Source organism: Lacerta agilis, chromosome 14 (assembly GCF_009819535.1).
Source record: "Lacerta agilis isolate rLacAgi1 chromosome 14, rLacAgi1.pri, whole genome shotgun sequence".
Taxonomy (NCBI): Eukaryota; Metazoa; Chordata; class Lepidosauria; order Squamata; family Lacertidae; genus Lacerta; species Lacerta agilis.
In genome coordinates, this window is record NC_046325.1 from 18,238,240 (window position 1) to 18,260,197 (window position 21,958).

General features: G+C 40.0%; 1 protein-coding gene across 3 annotated transcripts; it reads right to left on the reverse strand.

Moving 5' to 3' along the window:
- Window positions 1-1,091: 1,091 nt before the first annotated feature.
- Window positions 1,092-20,298, reverse strand: KASH5 (KASH domain containing 5). Of its 3 annotated transcripts, none has more exons than XM_033171120.1 (15): window positions 20,158-20,298; window positions 19,492-19,608; window positions 18,489-18,669; window positions 17,491-17,652; window positions 16,950-17,067; window positions 16,490-16,540; window positions 15,618-15,695; window positions 15,448-15,504; window positions 14,607-14,666; window positions 13,295-13,359; window positions 10,835-10,922; window positions 10,331-10,435; window positions 4,719-4,768; window positions 4,039-4,149; window positions 1,092-1,401 (listed from the first exon to the last, which is right to left on the reverse strand). In XM_033171120.1, exons 1-15 carry the CDS (start codon window positions 20,231-20,233, stop codon window positions 1,206-1,208), a joined length of 1,515 nt encoding a protein of 504 aa, XP_033027011.1. In that variant the 5' UTR covers window positions 20,234-20,298; the 3' UTR covers window positions 1,092-1,205. The 3 variants fall into 3 exon arrangements, with proteins under 3 accessions (XP_033027011.1, XP_033027010.1, XP_033027012.1); XM_033171119.1 differs by having other exon boundaries at window positions 10,331-10,438; XM_033171121.1 differs by lacking the exon at window positions 4,039-4,149 and having other exon boundaries at window positions 10,331-10,438.
- Window positions 20,299-21,958: the final 1,660 nt, after the last annotated feature.

A 21,958-nucleotide genomic window follows, 5' to 3' on the forward strand; every position in this document is an offset into this window, starting at 1 on the left:
AGGTACTCCATTACCTGTTTCAGGGATAGTTGGGGTAGGGGCACAGCTTTTCAAGCAAAAATATTTTTGTAGTGTAGATGAAAATGTTGCTTGCTTAATTTTTTTGAAGTGATGGATGCTGCCTCTGAAAGGAATTTACTTAGTTTGGAACGGATCCCCCCCCCCCGGTGATCTTAACCTCTTTTATAATATGTTATGCTACTGTTCTTCTCTCTGTGATGAAAGGGGGTGGAGAGAGGCTTTAGATAAGAAGCCTCCAAGCTCCATAATTTCTGGACTAATTTCTGGTCTTGAAGCTTGCTGACTCCTGCAAAAGTAGCCAGGGATGTAGCTTGGGTGTGTGTATCAGTCAAGCACCCCTCCTGCTGATTGTCCCTTCCCTATCTGGCAAATGCAAATTTTGGGAATCATGTGTTTGCTGCATCATTTGTAGTTCAAATCTGCAGCAGCTGCAAAATAATTGCAATGGTCAGGGTAAGGCAAGTGTAGGTGAGCTAATTCCTGAGGGTAGGCACTCCTTAGAAGGCTAACAAATGGATAGGAATATGACTGGAGGCTGCAGAAGAGAGGGGCCAGGTGCCTCATGAATGGGAGACACTGCATGATTCATGCCATCCTTACAACAAGGAGGGCTACATTTTAGAAGGGATTTGAGATTTTCAGAAATTCAAACATTCTCAGGATGCATGGTAAAAGCATTCCATGCCTGTGCAGATGCCTCTAACACACCTTCAAAATTGTTTGTGGGCCTAATACTGTGGTTAAATGGGCCTGTTCTAGAAACCAGCCCTGTTGCATTTAGCCAAACTCCTGACCTGCACTTTTGTTTATATGAAAGAAAACCTCCTTTTGCTTTTCCTGAACATTATTTTTATTAGGCTGAGGAGACTTCTCTTAAAGATGCCTAAAAATGCAACATTTGAAAATTGACAATACTGCAGTCTACTTTTTTCACAAGTCACAAAAATACTGGAATGTTAGATCCCGGTCAACAGAGTGATTATCATCTATTAGGTGGGACCAATGAGCTGTCAGAAGGTCCCACAGACTTGGCAAAAAAAAAAATTGTGAATGTTGTGTCCACACGAAGATTAAACTTAAAAGTGGTTCACTCCATTTATTTTTTACAAGTTCTTTTATCTGTCTTGCATCAGGACTTCTTAGCAGCTTCCTTTTCTCTCCACAAACTAGGAAAGGGAATGGTGTTAGGTAGGTGGTGGCCGTAGGTACTGCAGTTGCAACTGAGGCCAAGAGCATCCCTTGGGTTCAGCCCAGGCAGGTTGCTGGTTGAACGGTAGCACTAAGAAGGACACTGCAAGCAGTGCAATGAACGCAGGGAGCCCTAGAAGAACCAGATTCCAAAGGATGCGCAGTAACAGGTAGCTGGATGAGACAAGAAACCTGTGTGGAGAGAGGACATTGTGCCGTTCTTATGCCTGTGGGGTAATTTCATACCACCAACTTCAACAAACCCATACCAGTTAACAAGTTTTGGAGGGGGTGGTGATAAGGGGACAAAAGCAAAGAGGAGAAACAGTCATTGGGGAGAATTGGGAAAGTTGATGGAAGCAGTTGTGGTTTTCAGATAAGGCAGCAGAATCTCCAAAGAACAGCAAGGTGTAGCAGCAGGGTGTGCAACATTGAACCACCCTGCCACTTTACATTGCAGACCACGTATTTTACTGCGGCCACCTGGGAACAGGGTAGTAAAAAGTGTGAAACTCTAATACTGCTAGGAATGTAAGAACAATTGTGTGCAGCTTTCTCTCTGCGGGAGACCATGCAGTGTTTATGTGAGGGCCACTGGAAGGTGTTCCCTACCTGGACGTGTCTTGTATTACCATCACTCGTGGTACTGGTGGGGGGGGGGACGAAAGACTCCAGAACAAGCTGTGAGGATCCACCCACTATGACGTCACCCTTGCTTGGACTGTGCATAACAGGAGCAACAGGGAAGGAACTCCCCCTGCCAAGGGAAGTTGTGGAGACCAAGCAGCAAACTTCAGCACTGGACAGCAGGTGTCAAGTACTGCAGCCCGTGGTGGTATAGTTGCCGCCTTGTGTTGTCAGTTACTGAGATTCTAGTCAGGAAGTAGGTAGTGCATTTCATTTCTCCATTTCTTTTTAGAGACAAGTTCAAAAAGCTATGTCACTTAGTGACAGAAGCTTGGCAGGCCATTGGACAACTACCACTGAGCCCCTAAATCAGAAATTTCCAAACTGTGTGTCGCGACACATTAGTGTGTCGGCTGCAATGTGTAGGTGTGTTGTGTGAACACTCCCCACACTCCTCCAGGGCTGGAAAGGGGTTAGTTTAACCTCTGGTTTGCTAGTAAAACTGAATGAATGTGTTGCAAAATGATGCACGTCTTAAAAAGTGTGTCACCAACAAGTTTAGAAAGCTCTGCCCTAAGTCATGCTGCTGGGGAAGTCTGCCAGTATCAAGGGTCCCTGAAGGAAGTCTGCTACCCCAGAGAATAGAACAATGGCTAAGTCACAGTGTTTGATGAAGCTGGTGTTGAGCAGATGGTCTATGGCTTGGAGACCACAGGCCTCAACGCCAACTGCCACTCCAGAGCTTTCCCCCAAAGAGCCCACAGGCATGAGGCTCTAGTACTTCATTCCTAAAGGCTGGGGTGACAGAAGTCAATAAAACGGCCATCTTCTGGACAGACAAGGCATAAACTGTGCCTGCCCAGTAGAAGTTTACTCCCACCAGAGGAACACTTTCTAAATAATTTGATTTTCTGAACCAAAGACTAGAAGGACAGCAAAAAGGAGTGGCCAAAATGTGCTTGGGAACTGAGTAGAATAAATGCATACCAAGAAGGATGGGAAAACTAACAAAAGTTAGAGCAGATAAATACCCCACACCACTTGGATGGATTCAGACTCTGGTTTATAAATTTGTTAAATAAACAAATGAGAATACAGGCTTTTTTTGTCTACTCTAACTATGGTCGGCGGTTCGAATCCCTGCGACAGGGTGAGCTCCCGTTGCTCAGTCCCAGCTCCTGCCCACTTAGCAGTTCGAAAGCACTTCAAAGTACAAGTAGATAAATAGGTACTGCTCCGGCGGGAAGGTAAACGGCATTTCCGTGCACTGCTCTGGTTCGCCAGAAGTGGCTTTGTCATGCTGGCCACATGACTCGGAAGCTGTACGCCGGCTCCATCGGCCTTTAACGCGAAATGAGCACCGCAACCCCAGTTGGACACAACTGGACCTAATGGTTGGGGGTCCCTTTACCTAGCTATGTGCAGTGAGGAATCCCAAAGTGACACCACTGCAGCGCTCAAGAGAGAAATGAGCAGGAACTTGGATGTGTGCATGGAGCTGGAGTGCTCATTAACCCATCTAGCTTTAGATATTACCCAAATGGGACTGCAGATTTAGAGTGCATATTGGGACTGTCCAGATAACATGAAGAAGGGTGAATGGGCTAGCTGCACACATAGTTTCCCTTGAAGCGATACTAACTGCCTGGGAACCCTTAGTCCTAAATTCAAATATGTGGGGCTAAGCATGGTTACTCAGTAGTGGAGGAAAGGCACCCTACTTGATTCTAAAAGTGATCCCCTTTAGTATTCACAACACCCACAGTGTATGGCAGGCATAGGCAAACTCGGCCTTCCAGATGTTTTGGGACTACAACTCCCATCATCCCTGACCACTGGTCCTGTTAGCTAGGGATGATGGGAGTTGTAGTCCCAAAACATCTGGAGGGCCGAGTTTGCCTATGCCTAGTGTATGGGGTCACAATACACTGACAGTGTCCTCTGTGGCTGAATTCTATCTCTGCGTCAATCTAGACAGCAGATGTAAGAAATCTGCTAAAGGTGAGGGATATATTATATATACACTATATGGACATGGGAAGGAAGGGAATCTACTTCAAGGTGAAATGCTCTGTAAGGCCACATAACCCGATATGGCAGGAAAGTTTTTCCACAGCATAAATCTTACAAAGGAGTTCTAATAGTGAGGCACAAATCACATTCTTGTCAAAACTGTCTGTGACAATTGCAGTAGTTCCTGACCTTTGAAGCAGGATTTCAAACAAGTTTTCATCTGCCTTCTCCCTAACGGTTGGGATTAGCTCGCCACACACTGGGACTAAAGCTTGTTCCTGGGAGGCTGTTGCAGAATCTCTGAAGAGCCAAGCACATTAAAACACCTCATATGTCAAAATACTTCATTTGGAACATTTAAGTTGTTTCCTGTCATTTGTTGCACCACAGAAGCATATGCATAAATTTAATAATTCATCTCATCCTGAACATGGTGCTTTAATTTGATTTCACCACTATGCATCTGGTATTAACAGCAACTACACTGGAGAGGATTACAGTCAGGGATTTGGGCAGCAATGCATATTCTATTTTTCCTTACAATTAGGGCTAATCCAGGAACAGGCTTGTGCCTATATCCCAGCTTCAGACAGTCCTCGAAACAGTGCAAGAAACCAACTGTTCCTAGAGCATATGCTATATAAGTCATTTTCAGTTTCATATTACTTTCCAGACTGACCTATTTGAAATTGATTCTTTAAACCTTCTGTGTGGGAGATTATCCTCATGTTTTGCTGATTAGAAACATGATTACAAAGTGTAGTATGATACAGTGCCCTCCTAAAAACAAGCTGTTTGTTGCTCATCCATTGTACTTCAAGTAGACCACCTCAACTTGCCTAATGGTAGGGGCCAACATGCACACTTACGATTCTGCTGAGCTGAGCGGTGTGGTTTCTGGAAAGGTAGAACACACAGCCTTGGGGAAAACAAAATTGATTGGTGTGATGAAGATGTTTTTAATGCAAATTAAACAAATTATGTCTACATACTAGCCTTATTATTTCTCTCCTGTCTGAGTCTGTTACTTTGCAGTGCTATTGATAAACCAAATGACTCCTTGTGGCATTTGAAAGTTTTAATTATTCACAATGCTTTTAAGAAATATGTTCCACAAAGCAATTCAAAAAGGAACAAAATCCTGCCAGAATAGCAGGTACAAATGCTGTACCTAGTCCATGTGCAACCATTCTCACCCACCACCAACAATTTTACACAGCCTTGAATGTGCTTTTCACAGTATGCAAAGTTGTCATGCAATTGCAATACATCAAATGCTCTGTAGCTAACTATGTAGATGAAATTAAACTATTTTTGTGAATGTTAACGAACATTCATAAGGAAAGTTGTCGTGGAAAAGAAAGGCTTCTTTAGCAAACATATCACCTGAGGTGCATTTCCTATCCTTATCCCTAAAGCAGACTTCCTATAAAATGTTGTAAGTAATTTGCATTCACATTCCAGTTATATCCAAGATCACTTCCAGTATCTTACAATTTCTTGCTCTTTATCTTTCAGTAGTGGTGGGGAGCCTGTGGCCCTGTAGTTGTTGGTGGACTTCAGCTCCCATAATCTCTTACTGGCTAGGGCTGATGGGAATTTGGGGTCCAGCAACTCTAGAGGGTGACAAGTTCCCCACTTCTGCCCTGCAGCTTCTTCTATGGTTCTTTCCTGCTTTCTCCTTCGGCCCTCCCATGATCCCTAGCTAACAGTACCAGTGGTCAGGGATGATGGGAATTGTAGTCCCAAAACATCTGGAGGGCTGAGTTTGCCTATGCCTGTACTACAGCTTAGTCCTCAAACCCAAATGGTGGGTGTAATCTCTTCCCATTGCCACTTTTAAAAGAGATTTATTTTGAATCGTTTGACCATCTTATGCCTGTTTCATAACTGAGTGCTAATATTTTTCTAGGACTGTTGTACTTCATGTTTCAGGGGAGGTCAATAACCCCCATGAGGACCAGAAGAGGAATGACTGCTGGGAGGAGTGCAGAGAGAAAAAATGTTATGTTGCACCTGTAGAAGCAAAACCAAACGCCTTCATTTACCTCAATAGCAATAAAATATGTCTCTCCTTTCTCTACAACCACAGCTGGTGCTGTAACTCTCCAACAGTTTGACTTAACCCCTGAAGGCACACTTCCATTGTCTCCCAAGACAGACGGATGCCAGCAATAAGGGGGAACCTCTCCGTATAGAAAAATAACATTTCTAATGGAAAGCACTGAACACTTTTCACTGGCATGTTAGCATTCCATGCGCAGGCTTGTTTTTAAATATACAATTCCTCCACACATCACACACACCGGACCTGCTGCCTAAAGCAGGACAATCTGAAGCAAGTATTATTATATATTATTGACTTATTTAAGGTATAAACTGGCCATTTTTTCCTTTTTAAAGAGGCGCCTTCACTGCAGAAAAATGATGAAAATAAGTTGGCATCACCAAGAATGTACACCAATGCTTTTCAGAGGTTCCACAAAAATATGGGAGAAAGGAGTGATTGCTTCTGCCTAGTTGTTCTTGGCATCCATCTGTTTCAAGAGACAATGGAGTGTGCCTTCAAGGGTGAAGTCAAGCCACTGCATTAGCAACTGCAAAGTGACTTCCCTGGGGCACAAGCCTGGGCTGTGTATAGAGGCCCTGGGCTACTCAAACAAGACCCCCCTCTCAAGACTCACTGATGTAGTCCAAAGGAAAGCAATGCAACACTTTTGGCACCAGCTTAACTGCAGGAGTGACTACGTAAGTTTATGAGCGCTGTTCTGCAAGTATATATTTATTCATATGACGGATGTGTTTATGAAATACGTCTAGTTTCCATTGCTGTGCTGAAGAAGTTCTTACGAAACTGGATTATATCCGGAAACACTCTACATCCTCGACAGTCCGTTGACTACTTCAGCTACACTGGAACTTCACAAAACAAAGCAGTTCAGCTTGTTTGTTATACCTTGACAGTTTGTTCACTACTTTGTTTGTTCAGCTACATTGGAACTTCATAAAACAAAGCTTTTCAGCTTGTTTCTTATTGGATGACTTTCTGCTATTTGTTTCTATTTATAACCAGCAGTGACTTTCAGAGACCTGATAGATTTCTGTTTTATGTTGATGAGAATTACATTATATATGCTTAGTTTCATGTCCTGTTTTTGATATTGTAAGTTGTGATTACATATTGTATGTTTGCAATTTGGTCATGTGTTGCCTTGTTTTTGTTTCACTTGACTGCAGGAGTTGCCAGAAGGAGGCATACAAAGTGCTGTCCAACTGTCTTTGGAACTAAATGGTTGGTAATCCACAAGGCAGTGTAACTGACATCTATCTCTTTCATTGGAGGAGAATGGTTTCTTGGCATACGTGTGCTTTCAGCTGCCTCATTCCAAGGATGGAACAACCCAATGATGGAGGCTGTTCCCACAAAATGAAGGGAAAATAGAAGGGTATCTAGTTCCATCAACTATAAACAGAGGAAAGAAAGAGTAATGAGTCTTCTTACTGATGTGAATCTTTGGCCTTCTTCAGCATCATTCAGAAAAGGAAAATCTGCCTCTGAGTTTTCTTTTAACTAAAATCCAGTACAATAAAATAAATGTTGAGATGATGGAGTCAGGTGGTGGCTGTTATGGTAAGCAAGCCCCATTTGCAGTAAATAACCCAACATAGCAAGTAATTGTGATTTTTGTATAAAAGGCACTAGACTCAGATAAAGGTTTTCTTCTTCTTCTTCTTTGTTTGATCCTTTTCTCATCTAATAGAAAAGCAATTACCTTTCAACAAGGTACAAGCTCCCGTACTTGGGTAGATGGAAAAACAACTCTTTGGCCTAGGAAAGGGTAATTTACAAATACAATGTGGTAGAGACACATTATCTCATTGTAAAAAAGGAATTTTTCATTAGTCTAAATAGAATGAAGAGAGGCTGTCCACTCTTTCTTTTTGTTCATCCTAGCTTTAGGACCATTAGTTATATGCCTTAGAATAACACCAGACATCAAGGGAGTCCAAACTGGAAAACAAAACTATATGATTGGACTTTTCACTGATGATTTAATGATAATGACACCTGACCCGCTGAACATGGGAGCAGCAAGACTTCAAGAGCTTAACAACTTCACAATACTATCAGGCCTGCAGGTTAACTTCTCAAAATCTAAAGTGTTATGCCTCAATGTACCACCCAGGATCCAAAATTCATCCACAAAACTCACAGGCATTAGACTCTGTCACACAAAGCTAAGATAGTTAGGAATAAATATAACAAGAAACCTTAACAGACTCTATTCACAAAACTATCCCCCTTTATGGTGGGCAATTCTTTAAACTTTGAAAAAAAATTCTGGTATTTTTCTAAGTTAGGGGAAGAGGAGAACTTTGGAAGGAACTTAGAAGGGCATATTTTAAAGGTTTAACAGCCTATATTTCCATGCTTCACCTTGCTGCATATTTTGTGCTTTTAAATCTCTGCTGGGGTTATCTCACCAAAGAGTACTTTGCCCCAAACCTGGATGTTGGCATCCAGGGAATTCTCATCTTATTTACCTATTTTTTCCCCTTGCCACCAACAAGATCTGAGCTTTGATCTCCCTGCTGGGATGCTGATGATAGGCTGAGTAAATAAAGTATGTTATGTGCTTCATTATTATTTGAGATAAGATGGGTGACACAATTTATTCTAACTACCGGTATTAACTGAAAGGGGAAACCCCAGCAATACTGGATTCCTGCTTTCTGCCACTGATCTGTATATTTTCTAAAAGCCTGTTTCCAACTGTGTGTAGCTGGACAGAGATTAGAATATTGGTGCCCTCCCATTCCAGACCTTCATCTCTGATCACGTTTAGCTGAAAGATGTGAAAATTTTACAAAGATGCCTCTCAGTCTGTTGTTGTTGGACTGCAAACTAGTACCACAGTGATAAGCACTGTCAGTGTCAGTAATGGCAGGCAGGCGTTATTTGATTAATCAATATAAAATGAAGGATTTAGTATCAGACCTTTTTCTGAGTCTCTTCCAAGCCTCTTATTTTAACATTTAAATGGTGCAAAGCATTGTCTGACATTTCCAAAGTTGGATATCTTTAAAGTCAGTCAGACAGCTTTTAAATTCTTTTATAATGCTTAATTCCCATTTTAGCTATTTCATTTGCTATTGCAGCAACATCCAAGATTGTGATTCTGTCTAATCCAATGAAGTTTCTGTAGGTTTTAAGGCCGATTTCCACTCTTCCTGCAGATCATGTTTAAAATCTTGCTTCAGTTTGTCAAGTTGAGACGTTAGCTCTAACAGCATAAAACTTGCCATTGCCTTGTCCTTTTTTGACAGTTTAGCTTTATTGGCTACCATCATGGGCTCATCCATTTCTCCTTACAGCTCCACAGCCAGAATCAGATCTTTTCATTAATTGTAATAACTACCGTAATAAAGCACTGCTATAATTATATATAATTTTCCTAAAATTTTGGTTTCATTCGCCTTTCCATGCTGAAATGTCACAACCTGAACGACCATGGCTTGCCCCCCCCCCCCAGTTTTGATCCTGGGTACGCCCCTGTTCATGTCCACTAGTATATGCTCAAGTTAACAGGGGTCTTTTTCAAGATGCAAGGACAGGGCATGCTTTATCAACACCCACCCATACAGTCCTCAGTTCCTCCCCTCCGATTGCCAACAAAATTCTACTGCAGCTTGCATAATAAAGAAACAGCTTGATTTAACAAAACCCCTTTAACAAATAGGGCAAGCGAGAGCACAACTGACTCCACCCCAAAGGCATTAGCCACAATGTCCAATTCATAAGATTTCTGGTCATGCACTCTTCTTAAGCTGAGCATATTTTCAGCACCATAACTCTACACCTACACAAATTCCTACATGTTTACAGCAACAAAAAGGCAACAAGTCCCATCCACACTTTGATGTGGCAGCAAATGCATGTCTACCAGCTGGAAGCCACAGTATTCTTGGTGCTTTTGCTTATGTTGTATTCCAATTTGTAGACAGAGAGAAACAGAACAGTGGGAGGCTGCTGGGATAATGAGCCACACTGCACATTGGGTCCTTAGTATTAAAGTATGGTATATCTTGGCAGGCCTGAAAACTGGAGTTCAGAGAAAGTTTACCAAGGTAATGAAAGATAAGACTATGGATCACTCTGTTTTCTAGAAAAAAGAAATATATACAGCACCTGGCCCAACAACACAAAATTTGAGCTAGCTCCAGATATCAGTAGGTAAAAAGTTATTTTGAGAAAATTAGAGGTGTATGCTATGGGATGGGGTGGTCAGATCAGTTTTTGAGATGACTTTCCATTTTTGAAATGGGTCAAAGCTTAAAGTGCTGTTTGGTGTAAAGTCAATCTAGTTTCAATATTACTAACAGTATATTGGTAACTTTAATTCAGCAGACACGTTCTCTGGAATAAAAGGAAGAAAACTTTGTCATTATTTTTCTTACCACATGTGAATTCCACACTCACCCTTTCTGCCAAAGATCCAATGTCTCCTGAATCCAATGGATCTGTCACCAAAGATGTCAACATCCCACACAAAGGACTAGGCAAATCAGCCTCCTCGCCAAACTGCTGCTGAAGACAGCAAGGGACTATCATCATTTTATAGCCCAATAAATCTTAAGTCTTTCTTCAACATACACTTCTGTGACAGGTGCTGCTTTTCTCCAATACACAAAAGTGTAATGTCTTGTTACTAGCAAAGTGTTATTTTTCTCCCATTTAGCACAACAACAGCTACTACGAGTGTTGTAATTGTGTGAGTATCACAGGCTGGTACTGGATAGTGCCTGCAACACCACTAGTGCTGAGCAACAACTCCCTTCAAACTAGATAAATGTGTAACCCTGTACAGAAAGCATCTACCCAAGACTCTGGGTTTGTCTGAGTTAAGTCTTGAGATCCTTTCCATTTATGGTGAGAGCAATGGTAAGACATTCCAAGAAGCAATACTCATTTGTGGCTTCTTACTTTCTGTGATTCTTCAATTTCCATCCAGAGTGGCTGTGCAGGGGCCTGTGAGCAGGTCCTCACATTTTCTAGGAAATCTCCTGGCAGCCTGCATAAAAAAAGAATGTTAATAGTTCATTGTGTCAAACAGAACTGCAAACAATTAAAATGGGAGGAGTTTACATGAATCTCCTTGGCCACATACCTGAGGATCAACAACTTGCCTTGTAATTAACAAAGCAAAATTAACAATAAACACTAACATAAAAATAACAACATAAAAATTAACAACGCCATTAGTGCTCTTCTACACTAGAATTTCCTCTGGAATTTTCATGCTTTGCTCACTTACAATTTATGGGTCATCTGCATAATGTTATCATATCATTGTCCTCCTGGGTTCTCCCTATGGTGATTCTGTCTTTTGTTCAGACTATACTAGCACAATCTCCACGGGGTAGATCATCTTAGCACTATTCTTCTGTATTTTTCAAAAGCTGTACAGTGATATACCAGGTGGGTGTACCTATCATCATGTATCTATTCTTTCACACACCTTCACTATTACCCTTTCCGGTCAGTGCTACTTTAATAGCATGCTTATTTTTAATTATTCTTTTAATTCACACTGAAACACCTTTTCAACTATAGTTTAAAATATATTATTAAAATATTTCTCCAGGACTGCTTGGTGTGCTTTAGTACAATTTTTTTAAATGAATTTTTAAAAACACATGCAGCCTTTCTGGTTGGAGTCATTTCTTAATCGGTTAATTTGTGCCAAAACAGTTTTTTAGCTTAGCCTTCCTTTTAAAAAAAAAAAGTTGTTATAATCCCACAATAGCACCTAAATAAGTGCAAAACAAAACACTTTTTCCATTTACTATTGCAGCAGGAGATAGGAGGTTTTATCAGTCAGTTATGAAAGATGGGAAACTTGGATGCAACCCAATTTGTTTTTAAAAGACTTTCTGTTTGTATCTGTCAAAGACTTTTTAGGTCTGGATAACATTAGGATAGCAAGGTAGATTAGATCACCTTAATATATGTTTTTCCAGCTCTGATTTTAAAAATCAAAGTGACTCCTTTAGTAGAAGTGCAAAACCGTCTCACTAAAGTGCAAAGCAAAATTATCCATGTTCGTAACACACCCAGACCTGACCTCAGTGTCTCCCTAGCAAGTCCGAACAAATTATTTCAGATTCTTAATGCTAGTCACAAAGAACTGGGTCACGGAACATGATGTGCGTGCGTAAGAGAGAGAGATGGACAGGTCTCGGAGAGGACAAAACTAATTTCTCTTGAGACAGACAGCAAATTAAGCTGCATCTGTTCCATTTCTTGAGCACTCCCAAGGTACAACTACCTGTGGCCAAAGAAATTATTCCCTAAACATTCCAGCTCCCTGCTCAGCTGCTTTGTGGACTTGTTAAGTCTTTTTTAAAAAAAAGAACAGAATGAGGACAATAAGGATGATATGAACAACCTCATTTAGTCTTGGACAGATCATGCAACTATGAACTGTCCCTTCTGAAGAAAAAGCTGTTGGCTTTCACTGTCTGAATATCTGCCTCCAGGGGGCACTCAATTTTAACAGCTTTACCAGAGCTTAATACTGTATTACACTACTGAAAAAGTATTGAAAAATTACTATTAATAATATAAAGAACAATTTTATTCATGCATTTAGCTAAAATTTGTATCCTGAACCATGACCTCAGGGTGAAGTACCACAATTTAAAACTAGCACTTCCAAATACAAGGGAATTAAACAATACATGCTAAAACCCCATATGCTTCAGAAGCTTAATTTTATGCAATTAAAATTAAATGAAAAGGTCTTCCTAACAATCCTCAAAAACATAATAGCTTACTTAGGGGTACATTCTAAGAATATGATTCATACAGAATTCAAGCTAATAATAAACAGGGAGCATTTTGACGATTGCCAGTTAAAAGAATGAAATAATTAAATCATTTTGAAATTGCATTTGGGATATTATTATTTTTTGAAAATTCAAAAGCATTTCACTGTCCCAAAAGGATAATTCTTAGTTTAACACAATCATGATTTTACAGGCAACTGTAACAAAAATCATAGATCCAGTTACAGGTGGGTAGCCGTGTTGGTCTGCCATAGTCGAAACAAAATAGGAAATTCTTTCCAGTAGCACCTTAGAGACCAACTGAGTTTGTTCTTGGTATGAGCTTTTGTGTGCATGCACACTTCTTCAGACACCTGAAGGTATCTGAAGAAGTGAATACAGGTATCTGAAGAAGTGTGCATGCACACGAAAGCTCATACCAAGAACAAACTCAGTTGGTCTCTAAGGTGCTACTGGAAAGAATTTCCTATTTTGTTTCAAAAATCATAGAGCTATCCCTAGCTGGACACCACACCTTCCTTTATACTAGATACATCTGGGCTTGCTGTATCCTAACCACCCCCCAAAACACCTAGCTTATTTTGACAACACTCACACGTATTGGTCTTGATAGGACTGGGACAGGTGTTCTTGAAGTCTGCTGACCTCCAGTTTCAGTTCCTAATGGAGATCACAAAGAGAACCTGGTGCACATGTATGGCAGCTACTATATTAGCACAAAGAAAAGTGGGGAAGTCTGCATGTGTCTACCTTGCAAGGTCCTGTGTTCAATTCTATAAACTTTTAAGTGTTTCTTTTTTAAAATGTTTACTGAATTTTCAGTTTAACATTTCAAAATAAACAATTTACATAATACCATATAATCACTCGCTTCCCTCTTCCATGGTTCATTTTGTTTGCCTATTATACCTAGATATTTTACTATACTGTAACCATTTTAGTCAGTTCTCCAATCGTAAAATACTTGAATATTAGTTAACCTGTTGAATTTATCTTAATGCTGCCAGAGTTTTCAGCTGTGTGCAATTATTTTCAATATACTCAACAAAAGGTTTCCACACCTCTTCTTGCTCTCTTATTCTCTATGTTAGACCTGCTAGTTCCACAAATTCTATCATCTTAAATTGCCAGTCCTCCTTACAAGGGACCTCCCTCACTCAATTTTTGGGCTAATAATACATGAGCTGCTGTTGCAGCATACACAATTTTTTCTGACATCTGGGAACTTATGCTTGAACTATTCCTAACAAGAATGCCTTTGATCTTTTTGGGAAAGTTGTTTTAAACATTTTTTTTATCTCATTGTAAATCATTTCCCAATACTCTTTAACCTTTTTACATGCCCACCACATATGAAAAAAGGTTCCCTCCATTTCTTTACATTTCCAATACAAATCTGATTCTACTTTATACATCTTAGCCAATCTACTCAGAGAAAGATACCATCTATGGATCATTTTCATGTGATTCTCTTTCAATGTAAAGCATGCTTGATGACTGAGATGATCTGCAGGAGCATTGTTGGAACATTGTTGGTTGTTTCCCAAGTTGGTGAGGATCATTTGACAACAAGAAACCCAAGACTTTAGTGGCATCAGCCAAGTATCGTGGAGTACCATGGAGTACTCTGACAATAGCGATTTAGCAGGTGCCTTCCGTTTCAACTTTTAATCTCCTGCTGAAAACTTTTCTATTCCATCAGGCTTATGCAGGCAGTTAAGAATACATCTTTCCATAGTAGTTGACTATTTTCTGATTTTAACATTTTTATATGTTTTTATTGTACAATTTTACATTTAAAAATAAATAAATAGGAGTATATAAATATTTTTATAAATAAATAATTGTTCACCCTAGACTGTAAAATATATATATATCACTCTAGATTCCTCCTAGTCCCACATTACCTGTACTACCATTCTGTATTCATCCAAGGTCACTGTTAGTTCTTCAGCGTGTTTTGTTTTCTGTAAACACAAAACATAATCAAACATAATAAAAACCAAACAAACAAGAAAGCAAACCATAATCTTACAGAACCTGTCACCAAACTAATTTTTCAAAATATGCATGGTTTCTTTTCAGAACCAAGTTATGTCTAGCAATGAGGTTGCAGTGACACCTAGTGATCCCTGAATACAGAGACAAGCCAAAGCTGTAAAAAATGTCAGAGGAAGGATACATATAATACTTCAAAGATTACCAAGTCATCCAAATAGGACCATAATGTTTAATCAATTATAACTTTAAAACTATTGTTTTTACCTGTGTGGAACTATAATCAATCAAATAAAAGTTGTGCAACTAATCACAATTAATCAACTAAGATTTGTTTAATTAGGTGGCAATATAAAGTACAGACTAGCAACTTATGTACTCATTCAGATAGCTTCTTTCCCAATGGAAATACAGGGAAATTGTCTTCATGACACAGGTGGATGCTGCAAATGACTCCCTGTTCATACCACTGGAAACTACCGCTCAATCAATGGACTTACCAATGTACAAAAGTGTTCAATGGGTAACCTGTAATTAAACCTAGTGTATTGACAGGATAGCAAGAACTCTTTTCTTCCATGCAAAGAGGTGTGCAACTTGAAACTTCACCACATTACAAACAATACGTGGTGCTACTATCATCCACAGTTTCACTGAACCCAGGAAAACAGATACTCCCAGACGCTCACCTCCATCATAGCACCTTAACTTTAGACTTCCAATTTGTCATTTTTCCTATATATACCTCACCTCATTTAGGACAGCATCTTTGCAGGAGATAAGGTTTTCATATTCAGAGATCTGGGACTGCAAGAAGAAAGCAGAATACAAATAGCTGCCCTCAAGTTATAGTCACAAATTCATACTACAAAAACAGCAGTCATCTGACAAACTAGTTGAACATGGATATTTTAAAGTACCTTCATTTTAGCCTTCTTTGTAAACAGGTCTTTGATTTTACACTTTGAGTTTTCTTTCTCCAGAAGCAGTTTCTTGTTCTGAAAGACAAATGCAACAGACATTTAACATTACTATCTCCCATCGCCAAAGAATTGATGCTTTTGAATTATGGTGCTGGAGGAGACTCTTGAGAGTCCCATGGACTGCAAAACGATCAAACTTATCCATCCTTAAAGAAATCAGCCCTGAGTGCTCACTGGAAGGGCAGATCCTGAAGTTGAGGCTACAGTACTTTGGCCACCTCATGAGAAGAGAAGACTCCCTAGAAAAGACCCTGATGTTGGGAAAGATGGAGGGCACAAGGAGAAGGGGACAACAGAGGATGAGATGGTTGGACAGTGTTCTCGAAGCTACTACCATGAGTTTGGCCAAACTGCGGGAGGCAGTGAAAGATAGGCGTGCCTGACGTGATCTGGTCCATGGGGTCACGAAGAGTCGGACACGACTGAACGACTGAACAACAACATCTCCTATGTGTTGCATCAGTTTGTTATTACACAGCCTCTGGGTTTTTTTGATTAATAAGGAAGATATCCGTTCTGAAGAGATCTCATGGTGTGTGCCTATAGTGAAACAGTTGTGTGATGATATCCTGGAGGAGGACATGTGTTTCTTGTATGGAATTTCATTATGCATGCAGTGACTTGTATGTAATGGATGCTTATTCTCCATTGTGCAGTTGGGAGCTGAGATTTCACCTGTACCGTAATGCCACAAGTGCAAACAGCAGCAACCTGTACTGAACCACATGCCTCATTTTCTTACATTTGTGTTATCCTACAGCTGACATGGCTGGTTTTACTTTTTTAAAGTCCCCATTGCCCCTGCTCACCATCTCCTGCACTTTATCCAATTGAACAGAGAGGAACTGCTGCTCTTTTACCTAAAGTTTGGAAGGGAACATTACAGTTTGATTAGCCTGTATGAGGATCCAGAATTCCAATATAACATTTTTCAGCAAAAGCATAACCTGAAGTGGCTGTGAAAGCTTCTTGTGCAGATATATTATCCAAACAGGCATAAACAGTAGTTTCTAAAAAGCCAGCTGTCACAAGTTCATCTAACAAGATTTATAGAATTATCCACGTGCACAACGCATTTGCATGTGTATTCAACTACATTAACTCCTTTCTTCTCTGTTTCAGAAGAACTGGCTGAGATTAAAAAAAAAAAACCAAACTCTCCAACCCAAAATCCAAAATGTCATTTGAATAACTCAAACAAACTAAGACAACAGTGTGTAGGCTTTACAAAACAGGAAAGTTTACCAGAAACTAAACTGAAGAACCTACCAGCTGTCGGGCTTGTGTGTGCAATTTACTATTTTCGTCTTCCAGACTTTTTGAGAAAACCTTCAGATCCTCTAATTCATTTGCCATGACCCTAGCTTGTTCCAAGGCTTGCTGGGTGCTGTAATAAAGAATGGTGGTTGTTTAGTTATAATGATCTGAATTCTACCTTCAAACTTCATTATCATCAAGCTAAGTGAGAAAGATCCAAGAACTGGAGACGAAACAGGGGGTTGAAAAGTACAAGAAGAGAAGCTTAATCCAAACCCAAACATATGTTGAGTAGATAGCACTGTACTCAGAAGGGAAGGAAATAGGGAATGGTATTGAAGGTAAGGAAATACATGCACATCAGAAGGTACAGTGTCAGATTACAATAACTCCTTTCAGCACAACCAATGGCCCCTCAATATTCCATAGATTCAACAAGGCTCTTGCCCCACTTCCTACAGCCCTCTTTTCATTACTGACTAAATCTTCTACTATTTGCCTTCTTGTATCAGTCATAATTAATGATACCAGGTCAAGCACTTCCAACATTTACCCTCTCAGCTTCCCCTTCAGCTCACAGATCTCCTCAGAGAGTCTTGAGTTGAGCTCTTCTGCAGCCTCAATAGTCTTTTGCAGCTTGATGTTCTGCACTGCTAGCTGCTTGTTGCCATGTTGCAGATCTTGGATGCTGTTTGTTAGGTCTACAGCATCTTCCCTTTTGTTAGGAAAAAAGCAGGTGGGAAAATAAGCCAGAATTATGTTTTCCCTTTGTTTACATCATGAATAAATTTACATCAAATCCTGTTTTTCCTTCCTCTGCAGGTGATCAGAGGAAGGTGGATAGCCTTCACCAATACTGTTCTTTAAAGAGGAAGAGAGAAAATAATCCAAAATAAGAAACATTTTGCATATCTATTTATATTAGGCCTCACAGAACTCTTGGAAGGCAGGAAAGACAAAATTATTATATTAGTGAAGCTGGAGATTAATCTGAAAAACACAACATGTACAGCAACATTCCCTAAACCTGTGTCCCCCCAAAATACAACTCCAATCAGCCTCAACCAGCATTGCTAGTGGTAAGGGATGATGGGAATTGTAGACAAAAATATTTGGAAAGTCACTACCAAGGCAAGGCTGATGTATTCAATTTTTTAAATGTTACTATTATGCTTTCTTAAAAGTTGAGAAAGTCACAGATTCATGTATCTTCTCCATCCTCCATCCATCCATGCATGCAAGCAAGCAAGCAAGCAGCATTAGAGTTCAAGCACAAATTCCGGCCAGGAAAAAATACTTTGGGCTGGAGAGGAGCATGGCTCCAGAAGGTGTATGGCCTGGAGAGAGTTCTGAGGGCCAGATAAGGAGGCCTGCATTTGGAACCCAGGCCTGAGGTTTACCATCCCTACTCTAACTACTCATCATATTAAAAGAAAATTCACCATGCCTCAGGTTCCCTTAGAATACTAACAATACAGACATCTCTCAGGGAATTTAATATTGAAACCAAGGCCATGTGTAAGGCAATATCTGACTACTACAATTACTAACCCCTCTTGTCGACAGTCTGCGATCCAATCTTTCATAACTGCACAGAAGGTAGAAAAATCAACAGCAATTCCTCTCTCTTGAGGATCCAACCTCTTATATAGAGACCGAAACCTCCAGTCTTCACAGTTCTGCCCTGTCATCTCCTGCAAGTATTCAATGATTCGGAAGACAGACACCTCTCCTATAACCAGAATACAGGTAAACAGAATTACACTGGTAGGTAGAAAACTCAAATATAAAAATTGCATATACTGAAACAATATGTAAATCTGAATTTAGTTGTCTCTGCTATCTACCAATGCAAGCCATTATGATACGTTTTATACGTCCTTGTTTCTCCAGTTTAGAAAAAAATGAGGTTTTGTAACTGATAAAATTGTCAGTCATAAATATATGAACTGTATATATAAACTAGTGTACATATCTGTATTGTTTTAAAATACCCATAGCAGTAGCTCACAAAGCAATTTTGCTTGGTCTGAAAAATAATGTGAATTTATATTTAATTTTTAATCCATTAGCTTCTAGTCTCCATGATTAAAGAAAATGAGTGATGTATCAGGAACCAACCTTCAGGATTTTTAAAGGAATAGTAGCTTTGTACCATTGCTTCCCTTTCCCACCTACTTCCTTCTTATTATCACTTATTTTCTTGTCTTTTCTTCTCTTTCTATTATACCTTAAGTAAAATAAATTTATGTAACTTTGAAGTACTGGGAGGAATCCTGGATAATTTCTATCAATGAATGATTTTTTTTCCCACGTCCTAGTCAATAAAACTTTGTCTAAGAAGAAGAAAGTATTCCACCTTTCTGCTAGGACTTATTGTCATTCAATACAGTGATGTTAGGTTCACTGACAAAATGGCATATAGCCAAGAGTCTATAGTATATAACCTGGTGCTAAACTATTCTGAAAGGTATTTGCACATCTTAACAAAAAAGTGATCTCCCAGTAGTTTTGAAGACTGATAGTTTTCAACTGATATTAAAAAACTTTCTACCTGTTTGTTCTGGATCACAGGCCTTGAATGTGCATTTCAGAACATGTTCTTCAGAGCATTGGCCTGCATTCAGGATGATATTCTTGCTGCTGGCGCCAATGCTGTCCTGTGGCATTGCTAAGGAACATGAGGAAGTAACATTTATATAAATGATTTTTTTTCTAAGCCTAGATTATCTGCACACCAAGTCATCCTTCTGGGGCTGTTATGAAATGTACAGTATTTACAATCTCATTACTGAGGTGAGGGCATCTCAATCTGCTTGATAAAACCTTGGTAAATCAGCTGGGGGGAAACTATGGTGGAAATCATATGAACTGGGGCGCTTCCAGATGACCTTTTTACTGTGCATGCATCTTGATTTGTCTCCAGGGAGATTTATTATGTTACATCAAAGCAAGTGTTAATTCAAACTTTCCAGTGCATTTCCCCATCACTTTCCTTTTCATAAAAAGTCTGATCTTTTGGGGAAGCAGGTTTGTTCCTCCTAATCAATTATAACTGTGTGACCTGAATTTGCTTATACTGTATGTGACTGAATCCCAACCAAAAATGGCAACAGTCTGGAAGTGCCCTGAGGAAGGGGAAATGGTTCTAGGAGCAGATGTTTCAGACGCAGTTACAATACTGTTACATGACTAGCAGCTTAGAATGACCAATGCCTACTTTCTCTCGACAAGAATGCAGTTAACTGTCCAACTGCTTCATTTTCAAGTGACTTGTGATAAATATCCTCCATCATCGCACACAGGTAAGTTCCTCCACAATCAGAACTTGGTTCCACAGATGCGTTCTTATCCACGAAAAATAGATAGATCACTTCTGTGTGTACCTGCAACAAGCCAAACAAGAACATAATTCCAGTATCTGTGAAGCAAAAAAGCTACTTGGGTAAGTGAAAGTAGCAAAATGCCTAGGTGAATTACCTCAAATTAAACTCATTTGGACTGCACCAAATGCACAACTTTCATCTGTTTGAAGCACATCAGTCTCATAAGACTATACCCACTTATCTGGGAGTAAGCTTCCTCAAACTCAGTAGTACTTACTTCTGAGTAGAAATATATAGGACTGCTGTGTGAAAGTTAAACCTGGCTTAAACATTCAATTAAGAAATACAATGATAAAATAGGGAGTTACTTTCATATCTCTTTGTGCGGCAGTAGCATGGATGTAGTTGACTAATTTGGAAGGTTTTCTTTGCTAACATCAGAATTATATTAGAAAACAGTATTTTCTCTCCTACAGGGCACTCTGTGCTGTGTGTGCACAACAGGCACAGGTTTTCAGCTGTATCATACTGTCGTGGGCCTTGGATTGACTACGGTATATGATTTGCCATTTCACATATGTGGAGTGACCCCCAAATTTAGGTTTATTTAAATCAAAATAATGTATAATTAGGCTGAGATCCCTCCCTATGATGGTGTGGTTTTAGTTCGAACAAATTACCTGTAATTGGAGAGTCCAACCTACTGTGAATGGCATATTCTATGGAGGTGATGCATGAGGTTGGCACATCTTTGTTTTTCTCAATTCAGAAAGCTGTTTTTTTTGGGGGGGGGTACATTATTGCATGAGAAACAAGACAGGATCGATATGGATTGCGTATCCACTGCTACAAACCAGCGGTGGGAGGGCATTGGATGCAGAATAAACAAGTGTACACGGCCACAGTATTTAATCCAAAGCAACAGTTTATTTGGTAAAAGAGTATGTATTAATAGCTGTAGAAGGCCAGGTTGCATTTGAGACGGGGGGTAATTAGGGTTTTTATAGATTTATTGTGGATGGTGGTAGGGGTCTGAGGCAGGGGAGGAGGAAAGCTGTTTTTGAGCCGCAATCCTGAGCCAAAAGTTTGGCTTTGGCTGTTCTGCCGATGAAGGCAGCTCAGTTAACAAGATATAGGGATAAAGGGCTGGTAGCCATAGTAATATTTGTCCGCAGGTCGGTACAAACCCCAAGGTTGTTGGACAGAAGAATCTTTTTAACTGTGACTGCTTTTTTTAAAGACATTTTCAATGGCAATGGATTTCAGAACATTTTAAGTGGCTTTAAGCTTTGTTTTCGAACTTGTGCCTGGTGCAACTGGTCTCCTCAGGGAGTAAAATAAATTCAATCAATAATTAAAATTTCAATGAATAAATAGCTCAAGCGTGCTTTGTAGCTTGCAGCCTAGCTATTATGGGCCGCCACAGGCGGCTTAAGCGAGGCCGGGTTGCTTCTGCTTCTCGAGTTGGCCGCAACGTTAGGAATTGGGAGGCTATAAATCCACTGGAGGGAGATTTTTTGGAGACCCTCAGCCACGTCACGGGTTAGAAGAGGTCTAGATGTTCACCTGCGAAAAAAGAGGCGTTAGCGTGGCCTTTTTTCAACTGAAACGGGGCACATTTGTACAGCAAGGCATCTACCTTCCGAGGGGGGGGGGCGTGCAGGAAGACCGTTTAGCGGGGACTCTTTTGTTTTC

What these genes read in the sequence shown, in the direction of transcription:
- KASH5 (XM_033171119.1), bottom strand. Translation starts at nt 20,233, where the DNA reads ATGATGGAGGATATTTATCACAAGTCACTTGAAAATGAAGCAGTTGGA. An exon ending in TTGGATCTTTGGCAGAAAGG is followed by an intron (nt 4,769 to 10,330) that starts GTGAGTGTGGAA and finishes GTTTTCCCCAAG; the next exon opens with GCTGTGTGTTCTACCTTTCC. An exon ending in CCGCTCAGCTCAGCAGAATC is followed by an intron (nt 4,150 to 4,718) that starts GTAAGTGTGCAT and finishes TTGGCTCTTCAG; the next exon opens with AGATTCTGCAACAGCCTCCC.